We start from the raw sequence: 16,558 nt of genomic DNA on the forward strand, positions 1-16,558 counted from the left end.
TTGAGTAATTTTAATATGAATTAATAAAAGTATCCTTTTAAGTAAATATATAACAATAAAAAAGATTTGAACATGGGTAAGCTTAGTTATATATTGAAACAACCCATGTAGTTATATTTGAACATGATGTAAACGCAACGCAGACGACCATTAAATATAAAGATTTTTTTTAGTGAATATTGTAGCCAACTTTACTATTCATGTTAATTAATTAGTATAAACAATAGGTAGAAAGCAATATTGCTTATTATTTTTTTACCTGTGTTTTCAAACACAAAAATATTGTGAATCTATAAACAGTAAAAAAAAAATTTCTTTGCCAAATAGATTGCATCTGCGTTTTGTTAAAAACACAGATGTAACCTCTTTACCAAATAGCCTCTAAAATAGAAGCTAGCGATGGAAATAAAAAGAAAATAAAAACTTTAATATTAAAAAGAAAATAAAAAACACAGACACAATACGCAGCTGCGTTTTGTTTTTATTAAAAAGAAAATAAAAAATTTTAATATTTTTAGTACGAGTTTGTTTTCAATAAATAAGTGTAGCCAACTTTACTATTCATGTTAATTAACAGTACATAGGAAGCAATATTTGCTTCCTTTTTTTTCCCTTGCATTTCAAACATAAAAATAGTGTGGGATCCCTAAACAGTAAATTGTTTTTTTTCTTTATCAAACAGGTTACATTTGCATTCTGTTTAAAATACAGCGCAACCTCGTTACCAATTAGCCTCTAAGACAGAAGCTAGCGGTGGCGGCATTCCTAACCTAATGGTAATCACTGGTCATATCGGCGGAGTGCTACAGAGGATAGAGGAGAGTTTTAATAACTTGACTCCTGCAGGATGAGCAAATAGGAAACACCCTTTTAAAATATAAAGAAATTGGGAGAAAGGTGGCTCGGCTTCCGAATGTGGATGGTTCGTGGTGACTAAGCTATAAATTAATACTTACAGTTTGACAAAAAATAATTATCAATCCTCTTAAATTCAGAAAGGTGGTTTGGTTCGGATGTTCCCTCTTCAATTTTTATATTTTTTTGGTTTTTATTTTATTTTTTTTCATTTTTGAGAAATTAAAAGAAAAGAGAAATTAAAGGAGCATGTAAGATGAAGAGATTTAATCAGAAAAGAAGGAATTTTTTAGAAGAAAAGAAAATCCCATTGAAATTAAGGACGGTAAATATTGGTTAAGGGATGTTTAGTTATTTTTTATCTTATAAAAAATTAATTTATAGTTTCAATAAATTGTATGGATTTATTTATTTATTTATTGGAGACGGTTGAGTTCTGCTTTTAATAATTAATGATGATGAGTTATTTGGTATTGTCATATGGTGTTTTTTAAATTTTTTTTTAAAAAAAAATATTTTTAAATTAAAAAAATTGATATCACTATATTAAAATAACTTTAAAAAATATAAATATAATAAAGTTAAAATTAATTTTTTAAAAAAATACAAAAACCCTACCACAAAGTGTGGAAAGAGATGCGTCATTATTGCTGGTGATCTGGAAAACAGAGAAAACAATGAGCATCTAATCACCTTTAACTTTAAAATGATGCAATGTTTCTACGTCATAAAAGACAAAGAAACATTCTTAGAGAAAAGTCCATAAACATTTTCTCCATTCCTTCATCGTATTGTCTGGTTAAAATTAACGTGCAACCATTTCTCTCTTAGAATTTGAGAGAAATTCTGTTTTACACACGGGTGCAGCCGGATAATTGCAAGTGGATTAAATGTTGCCTTTTCTGATAATATGATCAGAGCACTGCTGCCTTTCTCTTGTTTGAGAACGTAATTTCATTCTATAACGTTGAAATTTGAATTCCAGATCTCTTGAAAAGAGTAAATTACACTGATGTCAGATGAGTTACAACTCGTTAATGATTTCTATAAGAAAACGAAAGGATTTCAGCTTCTGAGTCTCAACAAGCAGAGCAAGGGCGTTGCCGCTGAAACAACATTCCGATCATGGGCTGACCGGAAAGTATGGACCTGTGACATGCTCGGCATCAACGTGTTACACAAAATTAAAATTTAAACTGTGACTGTGTGACAAACTCAGCATCAACGTGTTCCACAAAATATATACAGTAAAATCAGCAATCATAGTATTCGAATCTTCGACAACATAGTTAAAATCAAAGCCAAAAGAGATAGTAAATAAGTTACAATATTACAGACAGGACCTTATCCAAAATTTATCCCTGGGGCACTTTAGAGCTTAGACCCTGTCTGAAGCAAGGTATTAATTCTAGCTTTGACCTATAAATACAAGTCTCGGATCAGCTAACCACATCCATACCAACACAAGCTGTTCACTCCTCTCTCTTTCCCTCTTAGAATTTGAATCTATATAGTTTTCTATGACCTCGATGGCTGTGGTACCTCAAAAGACGAGGCGTGAACGCAGTATGTTTTCATCATCGGATGACACCGCAATGATGAAGCAAATTCAGGCCACTCATGCTCCCGATGGCCGTGAATTTTCAGTGAAGCCTCTTCTTCATATTGTTGAGAACATTTTCCTCCGTGCCACTCCTGCCCTAGGCATGACCAGCATTGTTCAGCAGCAGGTATATACATAACCAGTAGTACTGCCTCTTGCATGCTAATTTATTCAGCATTATTATTATGTTTTCTGATCATCACTGGTGACTTCTATATTTTAGGAGTTCATCAAGCACAACTTGATGAGTTGGAGGAGAAGGCTCTTCAAAATGGCTTTCATGAAACGATCGAGATGCTGTCTTACAACATCAACAAGATTTCCTGCGAGGTAAGTTCGGACAGAAGAGACGTTTATAAGTTCATGATGTTTAAAGACACTAACGAATACGCTGCTTTTTTTTCCAACAGATGTCCTGCAAGTGTTCTGGAGGTGGAGATGCACATGCAACAACTTTGGCAATATTCAACTTGGTATCAAACTACTCGTGGGACGAAAAGGTGGTGCTAGCGTTAGCTGGATTTGCCGTGAACTATGGGGAGTTTTGGCTTGTCGCCCAGCTTTACCTTACAAACCCACTAGCTAAGGCGGTTGCACTTCTGAAGCAATTGCCGGACATAATTGAACGAGCAGACAATCTGAAGCCCAAGTTTGAGGCACTCACAAGCCTTATCAAGGCCATGATGGATGTGGCCAAATGCATAGTTGAGTTCAAGGAGCTTCCGTCGCAATACATCACCCCTGACACTCCAGAAATGTTAACTGCCACCGCTCATATCCCCACTGCTGTTTACTGGACCATCAGGAGTATTGTGGCTTGCGCATCACAAATTATGGGCCTTATTGGCATTGGGTCATGAGTATGTGTTTCCTTCTCCATGATAAATTTGCTTATATTAATCAGAAATATTCTTCACCAAAAATAACATGTAGACAAGCTCAGTCCACTCTGGCTCTGGCTATGAAAGTACTAGAAGGGTTTTTCACATGCATGCAAAGCAGCCAAAAGTAGAGTGAAAAGGGTGCTAAACTTTTTCTTTTGCATCTCACTATCTGCTCCACAGGTACATAGCATCCACAACAGAGGCTTGGGAGCTATCAAGCTTGGCCCACAAGGTTAATAACATTCACAGCCATCTCATGAAGCAGCTCACCCTTTGTTTTCAACACATAGGTGAGTCCGAGCCCTGTCAAACAAGTTGCAATTCATATCAAACAGTATATTATAATTTTCACCATTTAAAAAAATTATGTTTTGATGCAAAATACATGCTGGATGGTGATAACTAGTGATCTCTCTGTGATCCAGATGAGAAAAGACATATTGAAGCATTTCAAACACTTGTGAGCCTGTTCGAAGCTTTCCACATTGAGAACATGAAGATTCTAAAGGCTTTGATTTATGCCAAGGACGATCAACTACCACTCTTTGATGGTTCCACCAAGAAAAGGGTTCGGTTATTGTTCTGTTCTTTCAGTCCATTTCTTTCAGTCCATTTTTAGTTAATTCACTGGATGATATAGACCAGAGAGATTGTTGAGTAAAAACCGCATGCGGTCTTGCTTGAAATCTCACCACATAATAGTTATGCAGATATCAATCATACTTCCTGACGAGGATATTTGTTAATGATCCTCCTATATGAATATACAAGGATAAAACAGAATTCCCACTGTTAATTACAGGCAAGCCTTGATGTGTTGAGAAGGAGGAGCGTGTTGCTGCTGATTTCGGACCTCGAAATCTCCCATGAAGAGCTTTCAATGCTGCAACAAATGTACACTGAGGCGCGGGAGCAACAAGGAAGACCAGAGAGCCAGTATGAGGTTGTATGGCTCCCAGTTGTGGACAGATCATCCCCGTGGAATGAAGCAAAGCAGAAGCAGTTTGAGGATTTTCAAAAGATGATGCCATGGTACTCTGTCTATCACCCTTCATTGCTAGATGTTGCAGTCATCAGGTACATCAAAGAGGTGTGGCACTTCAACAAGAGGCCCTTTCTTGTGGTTTTGGATCCACAAGGGAGAGTAGTCAACCCCAATGCAATCCACATGATGTGGATTTGGGGAAGCCTGGCTTTCCCTTTCACCAGCATGAGGGAGGAAGCGCTCTGGAAAGAAGAAACCTGGAAAATGGAGCTACTGGCAGATAGCATTGATCAAACGATCGTGTCTTGGGTATAGCTTTCCTCTCTTGCATGCATACAATAATCAAACTAAAATGCAGTCTTTATCTCAACATTCTATCGACATCATCTACTACCTGCAATTTCTCAGCTGAGGGATTCAAATTTCCAAACTTGAAACTAATTTGTAAACTAGACAAGGTGCAGAGGAATTTCATACGCGCATTATTCATGGATTTAACACAAGTAATTAATTGTTATTGCAGATAGACCAAGGGAAGTACATATGCTTGTATGGTGGGGAGGACATTGAGTGGATCCGTAAATTCACCGTTACTGCAAAAGAAGTTGCGAGCAAGGCCGCTATAACGTTAGAAATGCTCTATGTAGGGAAGAGCAACCCCAGGGAGAAAGTTAGGAAAAACAACTCTACCATTACGACCGAGAAACTTAGCAATGTATTGCCAGACCTCGCTTGGATCTGGATCTTTTGGTTGAGGCTGGAGAGCATGTGGCATTCCAAGGTGCAACACAAGAGGACTGTAGAGAATGACGTCATCATGCAGGAGATAATGACAATGCTCAGCTTCGATGGAAGTGATCAAGGGTGGGCTGTGATCAGCAGGGGACCTGCTGAAATGGCCAAGGCAAAGGGAGAAACCATCCTGAAATCCTTAGTTGAATTTGAGATATGGAAGGACAGTGTACAGGAGAAGGGTTTTCTGCCTGCACTGATTGATTACCTCCATCAACTCCATAGCCCATTCCACTGCAACCGTCTGATACTGCCAGGGGCTACAGGGAGCATCCCAGAGAAGGTTGTTTGTGCTGAATGCAACCGTCCCATGGAGAAGTTCATCATGTATCGTTGCTGTACCGATTGAGCTTTATTACCAGTAATACGGTATGCTATTTACGTTTTAAATCACTATCTATTTCAATAAAAACCAAGGCAGACACGGCCACCGTCGCTGCCGCTACTATCTGTGATGATGCACATCAGCTCTGGTGTGGAATATGTCGAGGCTTTTCTACTACTACATGTTTTTTGTATTTTAATATGTTGCTTATTGTTAATGAAAGGTGTTGTTTGCAGTACCATTTCTAGTTTCTACATGTCCATTTCCTTGGCGATGTTCACTCATCGGAAAACCTCCTAGAAATCAGAGCATATCTTAGGCCTCGATGACAAGGATTTGATTTAGAACATAACGCCTTAAAACTTTAGGGATTTGAATCAATACTCAAAAGTCAAACCCTTAATAACATCCAGTAACTGATTCAGACTTCTTGTTGCGAAGGGCATTTTTAATCTCGTATTCCCCATGAAAGTTCATGAAGACTTGAATTAATCTTTCGATCTTTGAACTCTCTGTCTCTGCTCCTTATTCGAATACATTGTTTATTTCGCAGAAGGAAGATTTGTTTACTGGCGGGCATCGATCAATTTCATCACCATAAAATTAAAATAAACAGTAGAAAACAAGAGACAGGTAACACGGTGCTGGAAACAAAGCACCGTGCTGTTTAATAGTGGTAACAAGGGCGGAGGCAATGCAAAGGTTAGGGTGGGTTAGTTGAAGATTTTATTTTTTTTATTGTTTTATATAAAAAATAATTTATAATTGAGTTATTTAAAAATTTTTTAAAAATTTAGGTATAGTCTGTTTTTAAACTTAGTTTAAAATTTCAGAAATTATTATTATTAATAAATAAATTTTCAATTTAAACTATCAGATTGAGCTGAAATTTTATAAAAAGATCTTAAAATATATTGAATAAAATATGGTTAAAATTTTAGGATAAATAGAGTTTTGTAATGCTAACGCAAAAATAAAAACTGTTAAATAAAAGTAAAACGAATCATTAAAAATAAAATGATTATTTACCATTAAAAAATAAAATAAAATAATTCTTCTTTCTTTTTATATGTTGCCAACTAGGTAGTAAAACAGGAAAAAAAAAAAGGTAAAAAAAAAAAGAGAGAAAAGTAAGGGGAAACATAAAAAAAAAATATAAAAAAATAAGAGAATATTTTTGTAAACTTATGAAGTCCAACTTATAAAATACTAAACTAAAAAAAATCAAGTGAAGAAATGAGAAATTAAAAGAAAAAAAAATTAATTATTTTATTTTTCAGTTGACATGAAATTGTTATTTTATACCAGTTAAAAAATTATTACAACATCGATTCAAACTCGATTATAAATAAATTATATTTCACAAAATATCAAATAATATAACTTCAATAATAAATTTATTTTTTATTTTATATACTTTTAAATTTATTTTTTATATTTTAAATAGTATATTTAAATTAAAAAAATTTCTAAATATTTTAAAAGTTAATATACATAAATTAATAATTTATCTTAAAAAAAATTCATATATTTATTTAATAACCCAGCTTGATCATAATAATATCAATTAATATATATGAAAGGGTTTGGGATTGCAATAAATATACGCTTCCGTTGACACGTCCTTACGGATCTGTAAAAGCCATTGAAGAACGCAACGCCTATCGAAAGCGATTAACAGCAAAAACAAAAACAAGAAACACAAACAAATTGAGACTAAAAACAAGTTGATCTACACAGAAAAGCGACGAGAGCAGAGGAGGTTAAGAGTTAAGACCTTCCGGTATTCTGAATTCACCGAAAAACTAAAGATAAAGGGGGATTTTATTTTTGTTTTTATAATTTATATTTTTTAAAAAAATTAATTTTATTTTTTAATATTAAATTTATTTGGGATTGAATTTTATAATTTTTTTATTTTATTTTTTATAAAATTATCTTAGTTTCATGATTTAAATTGTAAATTTGACGAATTGATTAGAATTTTTTTTTATCTAATTAATTTTTTTTTCTCAATTTCATAAATAAAAAACAACAAGAAAATGAGGTTTTACTGTATGTCTCCTTGCAAATATTATTCACTATAATAATGTTTTTTTTCTTCCTTGGATTTCAAAAAAAAAAAACCTATGATTTTCGTTCTATCCACAACATTGCATCTGATACGATTTTCTTTGAGTTCATTTACAGCTAGGTGTATCTGAAATGAAGGGCAAGGTAGTTTTACTTTTGGTATCCAAGGCAGAGCTCCTTCCACGAGAGGGATTGCTTCTGCTGCTTGATAGAACATATGATCATCCTTACCGCAAGAAGTTAGAGGGTGGGCCATAATCGGAAGAGGGAATACGGCAGACATTGTAAAACTTTCAGCTAGTGAAGCAATAAAATGGTTGGATAGGTTTCCAGAATGGGAAGAAAATGTGGCAAAGTTAGGATTCGTGTCAGCACTTAGAGCTGCCATTGATCCACCACCTCCTCCTCCTCCTCCTCCTCCTCCTCCTCTAGGGCCTTGAAATCATTCGAAAGTTGTTCCTTATGCAGAAGGGCTAACAGAAGAAACTGTACTGTGTGAGTAGTGTAAGCATCCCATGAAGAAGAACGTTGTTTATGAGTGAAATATCGATATGTACTGAGCAAACAAACATCAAGCTATTTTTTTTAGTTAGTGAGGCCGTCGGAAAACGTTAATATATGCCCTCTCTACCGACCCTCTCTTCCCTTATTTCTCCTTCTTCTTAATCCTAACTCTCCCCTTCTGCAAACAACCAGCCCCCTCTCCCCCCCCTCTCAAACAAAAATCTCCCTTATATGAGCACAACAAGTTATATTTCTTGAAGTTTTGTGGTCACCGCATCCGTGTTCTGATTTACCGACGGATTTTATCAATTTTTGTAAGTTATTCTATCTTTTTAAATTTTAAAATTTTAAATGTCAATTTTATTGTTTTTTTAGAATATGTATTTTGTTAGTAGATGTACATGTTTTATTGTTATTTCTCAAACAAGCTTGCAGTATATGAATGTATAATTTTATATCTGTTATGGTTTGTTTTAGATTTTGTAAGATTGTATTTGTTTGTAAATTGTTAAAACTTTATGGAATTACCGAATTACATGTTCTGTTTTGAAATAATTAATAGCTTGCTTAATGGGTCCGTTTTAAGTTTTTATCGATGGTATTGTAGAGTGATAATTTTAATAAATTTATATATATTAATTTGTATGAACGTTGATAAATGATAATGAATATTTAATATTTATGGGAAGTTGTGATTGGTTTGTTGGATAATCTTGAGATAAAACAATATTTTTGCAAGTTTATTTATCTGACTTAGGTAATTAATACATGATGTCATCATAATCTTATAGAGGTTCGATATAAGTCATGGATGATCATTCACAGATGTATCAAGATTCACCTCAAGGATTGTGGAGGATGGATTATAGTAACGGGGTTCAGGGTTTTATTAATTTCACAACATCTATTTCCAGAAATTTTACTAGAGACGTTATTAGGTGTCCATGTAGGAAGTGTCAAAATAAAAAGTATCTGCATCTAAATGTTGTAATGATGCATCTTCTACACAAAGGGTTTATGGAGAATTACCAGTGTTGGTATGCACATGGAGAAGTAATTGTTAGTAAGAGGAGAATGGGAGAAACGGTGGTTGGGTCAACTTCTAATGCTAGCAACGTGCATGAAGCGGTAAATGACAACACTCATCCTTACAGAAATATGGTTATGGATGCAATGAGAATGAATGAAGGTAATGTCAGTCAATGTCCAATCATAGAAGAAGAACCTAATACAGATGCAGCTAGGTTTTTTGATTTGTTGAAAGATTCTGACGAACCATTATTAGATGGTTGCACAAACCACAATAAATTATTGGTCGTAGCATAGGTGTTCACCATCAAGTCAGAGCACGGGTTGAGTGAGGCCCGGTATGACAAAATTATTGATTGGGCAAGAAGCATTTTACCTGAAGGGAACTGGCCGAAAGAGAACTTCTATGCTGCAAAGTCCATGATGAAACCCCTCGGTTTAGGATACTAGAAAATTGACATGTGCCCTAACTTCTGCATGTTATACTACCTTGAAAATGTTGAGATGACCGAGTGCATGACATGCGGGCATTCCCGTTACAAACTCAGAACTGGCAAGGGAAAGACTCTAGTGGCATATAAAAAACTTAGATACTTCCCGATCACACCTAGACTGTAGAGGTTATTCATGTCACCAAGGAATACTGAGCTCATGACATGGCACCAAGCACATGATGCGGTTGATGGTATGATGGTGCATCCTTCTGACAGCGAAGCATGGAAACGCTTTAATAGTGTGCATCCTTACTTTTCAGCTGAATCAAGGAATGTGCGTCTTGGGTTGTGTACAGACGGATTCAACCCATTTGGGTTATTTGCTACTCCCTATTATTGTTAGCCGGTCATACTCACAGTTTATAACTTGCCACCGGGAATGTGTATGAGGCCTGAGTTCATGTTTTTATCTACTGTCATACCCGGTCCAAGCAGCCTGGGGCGGAACATAGATGTTTGTCTTCGAAGGTTGATTGATGAGTTAACGCAATTATGGTCCTCTAGAGCTCTGACTTATGATATATCGAGGAAACAAAATTTCCTTATGAGGGCAGCTTTGAGTGAACTATCAATGATTTTGCAGCTTATGAAACACTTTCTGGTTGGAGCACACATTGGAAACTTACATATCCATACTGCATGGAAAACAACAAGGCATTCACGCTAGCAAACGGAGGTAAAGCTTTTTTTTTTTTACTGTCATCATCGTTTATTGCCACTTAATCACAGGTACATAAAGAACAGAAAAGATTTCTTTGTTGGCAGAGTTGAAAAAGATGCATCCCCGCGTCTTTCTGGTTAAGAATTGCATGATGTTATATCAGAGTACGGTGACATTGTGTTTGGCCTTCAATCAGGTAAGCAAAAGTTTCATGGTTTTGGTTTGACCCATAATTGGGTAAAGCAAAGTATCTTTTGGGAGCTTCCTTATTGGAAGACTAATCTGCTCCGCCATAACCTTAATGTCATGCACATCGAAAAGAACGTGTTTGAGAATATTTTCAACACCATCATGAATGTGAAGGGGAAGACAAAAGACAACATCAAGGCTAGATTGGATATAGCTTTGTACTGTAACTGTAAAAATATAGAATTGGTTTATGATGAGTCATGGGTCGTAAAACCAAGGCCAAGCTTCGTGTTAGAGAAAAACACACACCTACTAATCTACAAATGGCTTAAGAGCCTGCATTTTTCAGATGGACATGCATCGAATATATCAAGCTGGTTAATATAGAGGACTGCAGATTGTATGGAATGAAGAGTCATGAATGCCACGTGTTTATACAAACACTCATCCCATTAGCTTTTCGTGATTTGTTGCCAAAAAGAATATAGGATGCACTGACGGAGATCAGTCATTTTTTTAGAGATATATGCTTCAGCAAGTTGAATTTTCAACACATTGAGAGGCTTCAAACGAATATTATCGAGACATTATGCAAACTTGAGATGATATTCCCTCCATCATTTTTTGACTCAATGAAGCATCTCCCCTATACATCTACCGTTCAAGGCAAAAGCTGGAGGACCGGTCTAGTATAGATGGATGTACCCATTCGAACGGTTAGATATTACAGTTGCAATGTAATTCATATATAAAAGTATTTTCTATGTTTTTCTTAATTGAAAATACTTGATTAATTCAATGCAAGTACTTGTTTAATCTCAAGAAAAAGGTTAAGAACAAGGCGCATGTTGAGGCATCGATATGTGAGGCCTATATTGTTGAGGAGATCTCAACATTTATCTTGTACTATTTCGAACCTCATCTGAGAATGAGAATCAATCGTGTTCCACGGTATGATGATGGCAGTGAAGTGCCTTCCAGTGGAAACTTGTCAATATTCTCCAATACTAGACGACCCACACCTAAAAATGCCGTAAGAGGAAGATATTTGTCGGAAATAGAGTTCAAACAAGCACACAACTATATTCTATTTAATTGTGATGAGCTGAGACCTTTTATTCAATAAGTTTATATGTGTAATACTAATTAATTAAACTTTATCAGTAATAAACTGTTAATTATATATTGTAATATCATACACTCATTATCACTTGCAGGCAACATCGACAATATTTGCTCTTCAATAACTCACAGCTGACCGAATCTCAAATCTTTCAATTACAAGATGAACAATTTGCCACGTGGTTCAGAACACGTGTAAGCACTATCACAAACTCATTCTAACTTGCAAAATTATTGTACGTATGCATGGCATTACAAGATTCTCGTTCATTTACTGTTTATTGAAGTTCATTACATACAAAGTTTATCAAATGAGAAGGAGTGTGCCTAAGTCATTGTCTTCACTGAGCCCGGGCTTGAAAGAAAAGTGAAGTGCTACAACGGGTATTTTGTCAATGGATATGTTTTTCATACTGAAGAATACAGGCAAGGAAGAAAGACATACAACAACGGTGTTTGTGTTAAGGGATCCACTAGTAGTGAGTTAGAAGTTGACTACTATGGTAGATTAAAAGAGGTCATCGAACTACAATATCATGGCGAGCATAATAGAGTGTTTTTATTCAAATGTTATTGGTATGACATGACCGACAAAGGAATCAGAGTTGATTCGTATTATGGTCTGGTCGAAATCAACTCAGAAGCTAGACTCCGCAACATAAATGATGTCTTTATTTTCACAAAGCAATGTCAACAAGTTTATTACACATACACCCCTTCATTTAGAAAGGATCGATCAAGAGTGGATTGGTTGTCCGTTTTAAAAACGAAAACCCTGGGTCGTGTCGAGGTTGTTCAGGATGAGAACGAAGACACAAGTGTGCGTGATGAAGTCTTTCAAGTTAGTGAGTTGGTTAAACTATATCGAGTTGCTTCTTCAATTGAATTGGAAGAAAATTTAAATTTTCGTGTTTTCGATGATAGTCTTGTTGATATTGATGCAAAGGAGTTGAATGTTATTTTGAGCTCTAGCGGACAAGCAAATGTCGATGAAGAAGATGATATCCATATTGAAGATTGCGATGAAGGTGATGACTATTCAATTGATGATGAAGAAGAATTAAATTCTGACAAACTATCAAAACGAAGCCCTATGTAAAACCCTTTATTTCATGTAATTTAGATTATGGATGATATATTTTGTAAAACGAAATATTTATTGTTTAAGCATTGTTGTTATTGTTTTATGCGATGGACAGTTTATCATTTCAGTTTTTGCACGAAGGTAAATAGGCAATACAAATACAACTTGTCCTGTAAAATGCAACAATCACCGACGTCAATACCGACGGACTCACGTCCGTTGGCAACTCACAGATAGTTTGAAAATAGTTATATAAAATGCCACAATCATCGACGCCAATACCGACGAACTCATGTCTGTCGGCATCTCACAGAGAGTTCGAAAATAATTACATGAAATGCCACAATAACCATCACAAATACCGAAGGATACACGTGTGTCGGCATCTCACAGAGAGTTCAAAAATAATTACTCGAAATGTCACAATCACCGACACCAATACTGACGTACTCATGTATGTCGGCATTTCACAAAGAGTTCAAAAATAATTATATGAAATGCCACACTCATTGACGACAATACCGACCGATGTGAGTCCGTCGGTAAGTTGTCGGTGTGTCAATATTATCGATGAAATTACAGACAAAATGTGTGAATTCCAAAGGGCGGTACATGAAATGCATCTCGGACCGCGTAATTTTGTCGACGAATTTACCGACGAACCACGAAAAATCTAGAGGGTAATTAAAAATGTTGGAGCGAAATTCAAAAATTACCGATGAATTTTTTACTATTCATTGACAGAATAAATTAAAATAATAATAATTTTTTATTTTTGTCGGTGAATCCGTCAGTAAAACTGCAGTATAAGTTTCCTGGATCGCCCCTTCAGTTCATTTTTTCTTCTCCTCTGTTTTTCACCAAAAATTTCCTCTCAATTCTTTAAGACTTTCACCTAGAATCTCTAGCAAGATTTCTTGTGAATCTTCATCAGATTAAAAGGTATGTGTTTTCTTCTATTTCATTTTCTTTTAATGTTTTTTTTAGCTATTTTTATCAATTTGTTTTATGTTTTATGTTTTTTGTTTTGGTGTATTTTTTGTAATGTAGATAATGTTTTGAATTCAACATATTATTAAGGTATGCATATTTCATTCCTAAAGTCTATAGTTTTTTTTTAATTTATTGAATATTTTTTTATTATTGTATTGGCATAATTATTATTAGTTAATTTGTTGAATATTTGTTGTTAACGTTGAATTTACCTTAGAATTAGTAATTGAATATGTTGAAATAATTAGTAATTTTACTCTATTATTGTATCATTTGTGTTTATTTTTTCATTTATTTTGATTGTTAGTCTAGAGCTTTTTTTTTGAATTTATTGTTTTGTTGTATTGGCATAATTATTGAATAATGTTTTGAATTGTAATTGTTAATGTTGAATTTACCTTAGTATTAGTAATTAAATATTTTGGAATAATTATTAATTTTACTTTATTATTGCATGATTTATGTTTAATTTTTTCCATTTTTTTTAATTGTTAGTCTAGATTTATTTTTTAATTTATTGAATATATTTTATTGTTATATTGGAATAATTATTGAATAATTTTTTTAATTGTAATTCTTAATGTTGAATTTACCTTAGGATTAGTAATTGAATATGTTGGAATAATTAGTATAGATTGGGTCAATTGATTGTGGCTATTGTTAATATTTGCAAGTTTGTGGATTTGCGTAGTATCCAATATAGGGGAGGTGCTGTCGAATTTTTTTTTTAACATTAGAATTTAATTATATAATTATTTGTGTAAAATTGGGTAGATGCGTAGAATGAAAACCAAAGCTGGTCATTCATATAAGGTCGTAGCTAGATCGTTTAGAAGCGATGATGATATTTCCTTAGGTGTCTCTCAAGAAGAGGCACTTACACCGTCAACCGATGCTCTGTCTTCCAGCGCTACTTCACAGCGCAGAGCCGGCGTGCATTCGCAGCTGAATCAATTTACCCACAACTACGAGGCACGGTGGAAGGACGACCTTTCAATGTAAGTTTGTTAAGGTTTTAGTTTTTTTAAAAAAAATATATAACATAATTTATGAAGTAATCACTATTTCATTAATTTCATTTATTTTCAGGTTCACAAACATTGAGGTCGCCCGAGTAATATCATCGGCGTTTAAATCGTCAATGGAGATTCCATTGTTTCAATTGAGTCAGATATCCAGGCATCCTGAATGGATGCCTTAAATCAATGCATGGTTTGACAGATTTGAGGTTGATGTTAATTTATAATTTTCAGCTTATTTCTAATAAATTATTAATATAATTGTAAATAAATTATAAATTATAAATTAACACCACATGCAAAACGGATGGTAAGATTAATTTAAATAAAATATATTGTTCAATTAATTTGTTGTTAATAAATTTTTTTCATTATAGGCTACGTCTCTTGGACGTGAGCCGAGCCCAATGGAGCTGTTTGTGGAGACGCACGTGCGAAGTCAAGACCACCAAAAGGGGGCGCAACAGTTCGTTGATAACCGTGCTCAACATTTCGTGGTATGTTTGTTCAACCATTTTATTTTGTAAATTATTATGTTTATTCAATTGAAAATGATGATTACTTTTTTTTATTTTCAAGAGACCTATAATAATTGGTTGAGGGAGAGATACGGGGACGATACTTTGACCCATCCGGAATTCGATCTGGATTTATGGATGGAGGTTGGATCGCTGGGTGGACCCGATAAAAATCAGGTTTACAGACTCTCCAACACTACGGCCGACAACTTGTGGTCGGCCCGTAGTGCTTCAACCGTTGGGAGCTCTCAATCTAAGGAGTTCATGGCCTTTCAGCAACACACGGCTCAGCTCACCAAAAAATACGACCACCTATCATCAGAGTACACACAACTCAAAACGTCTCATGAAGCGGAGTTTGCACAACAAAAAACAGCTTGTAAACAGCTTCGCGAAATGGTCATGAACATGGCATCACAGAGTGGAACATATGCACCTAATCCTTTTTAACCGTATAACCACCAGCCTCCTCCTCCTCCTCCTCCACCACCATTCTATTAATTTGTAATAAACATTATTTACATTTAAAATTTCATTTAATATGTTTTTGAAAACACATTTATTTTGTAATGAATATTATTTAACTCTGATTTTGTGTTTTTGATGTTTAATATAAATTTTATTTGCATAATTAGTTTTTATTACCATTAATTTATATAATTTTATATTATGTATTCTAAATAATTTAAAAAAAAAATTTCTAAAAAAAACTATTACAAAGGGTTTTACCGATGGAATTAATTCATCGGCACTTAACAGTAGCTGCCACAATCACCGACAAATTTACAGACGGATACATTCGGTTGGTATTTCATACATTCTCCGACAAATTTCCGACGGATTAAGCTCGTCGGCATTTTACCACAATTACTGATGAATTTACAGACGGATATATTTGGTCGGTATTTCAATCACTCATCGACAAAGTTACCGATGAAAATTAGTCGTCAGTAAATGACCATATCACCGATGAAATAAAAATCCGTCGGTATATTTCAGCAGGAAACTTTTTTTTTTTTTGCGCGCAAAGTCGTCTGTAAAACCGTCAGTAAATGGCTTTTTTTTGTTTTTCTGACCGATATAGCGATGGAATGGGGTATAACCGATGAAAGGAAAGGCGACGGACGTATTCTATCGGTAATAACATCAATAAATAATTTACCGACGAACTGGTAATCACACACCGACGGAATATTTATGTCGATAAAATTGTGAAATCTTGTAGTTCTAAAAGCAAAGAGCAGTTAATCTGTGGTTTCTTATTAGTTTTCCAGTACTAGCATAGTTAATTATTTCATGGATGTTAAACCCGGCCAGTCTCCCCTAGTTGATCTTAGAAAACCATGAACCAAAGTAAGTTGAATAAAAAAAAGGCATTAACTAGATCAAATCTGAGTAACTCGATTAAGTTTTTAATTACCCGATTAG

General features: G+C 34.6%; 1 protein-coding gene across 1 annotated transcript; it reads left to right on the forward strand.

Annotated features, from left to right (window-relative positions):
• Positions 1-2,300: 2,300 nt before the first annotated feature.
• On the forward strand, positions 2,301-5,685 carry LOC118033508 (protein SIEVE ELEMENT OCCLUSION B-like). The gene is made up of 8 exons (XM_035038516.2): positions 2,301-2,568; positions 2,682-2,788; positions 2,869-3,311; positions 3,461-3,466; positions 3,523-3,632; positions 3,768-3,910; positions 4,145-4,636; positions 4,851-5,685. The coding sequence occupies exons 1-8, from the start codon at positions 2,376-2,378 to the stop codon at positions 5,466-5,468; spliced, it is 2,112 nt and encodes a 703-aa protein (XP_034894407.1). The 5' UTR covers positions 2,301-2,375; the 3' UTR covers positions 5,469-5,685.
• Positions 5,686-16,558: the final 10,873 nt, after the last annotated feature.

The sequence above is a fragment of the Populus alba genome, chromosome 10, assembly GCF_005239225.2.
Source record: "Populus alba chromosome 10, ASM523922v2, whole genome shotgun sequence".
Taxonomy (NCBI): domain Eukaryota; kingdom Viridiplantae; phylum Streptophyta; class Magnoliopsida; order Malpighiales; family Salicaceae; genus Populus; species Populus alba.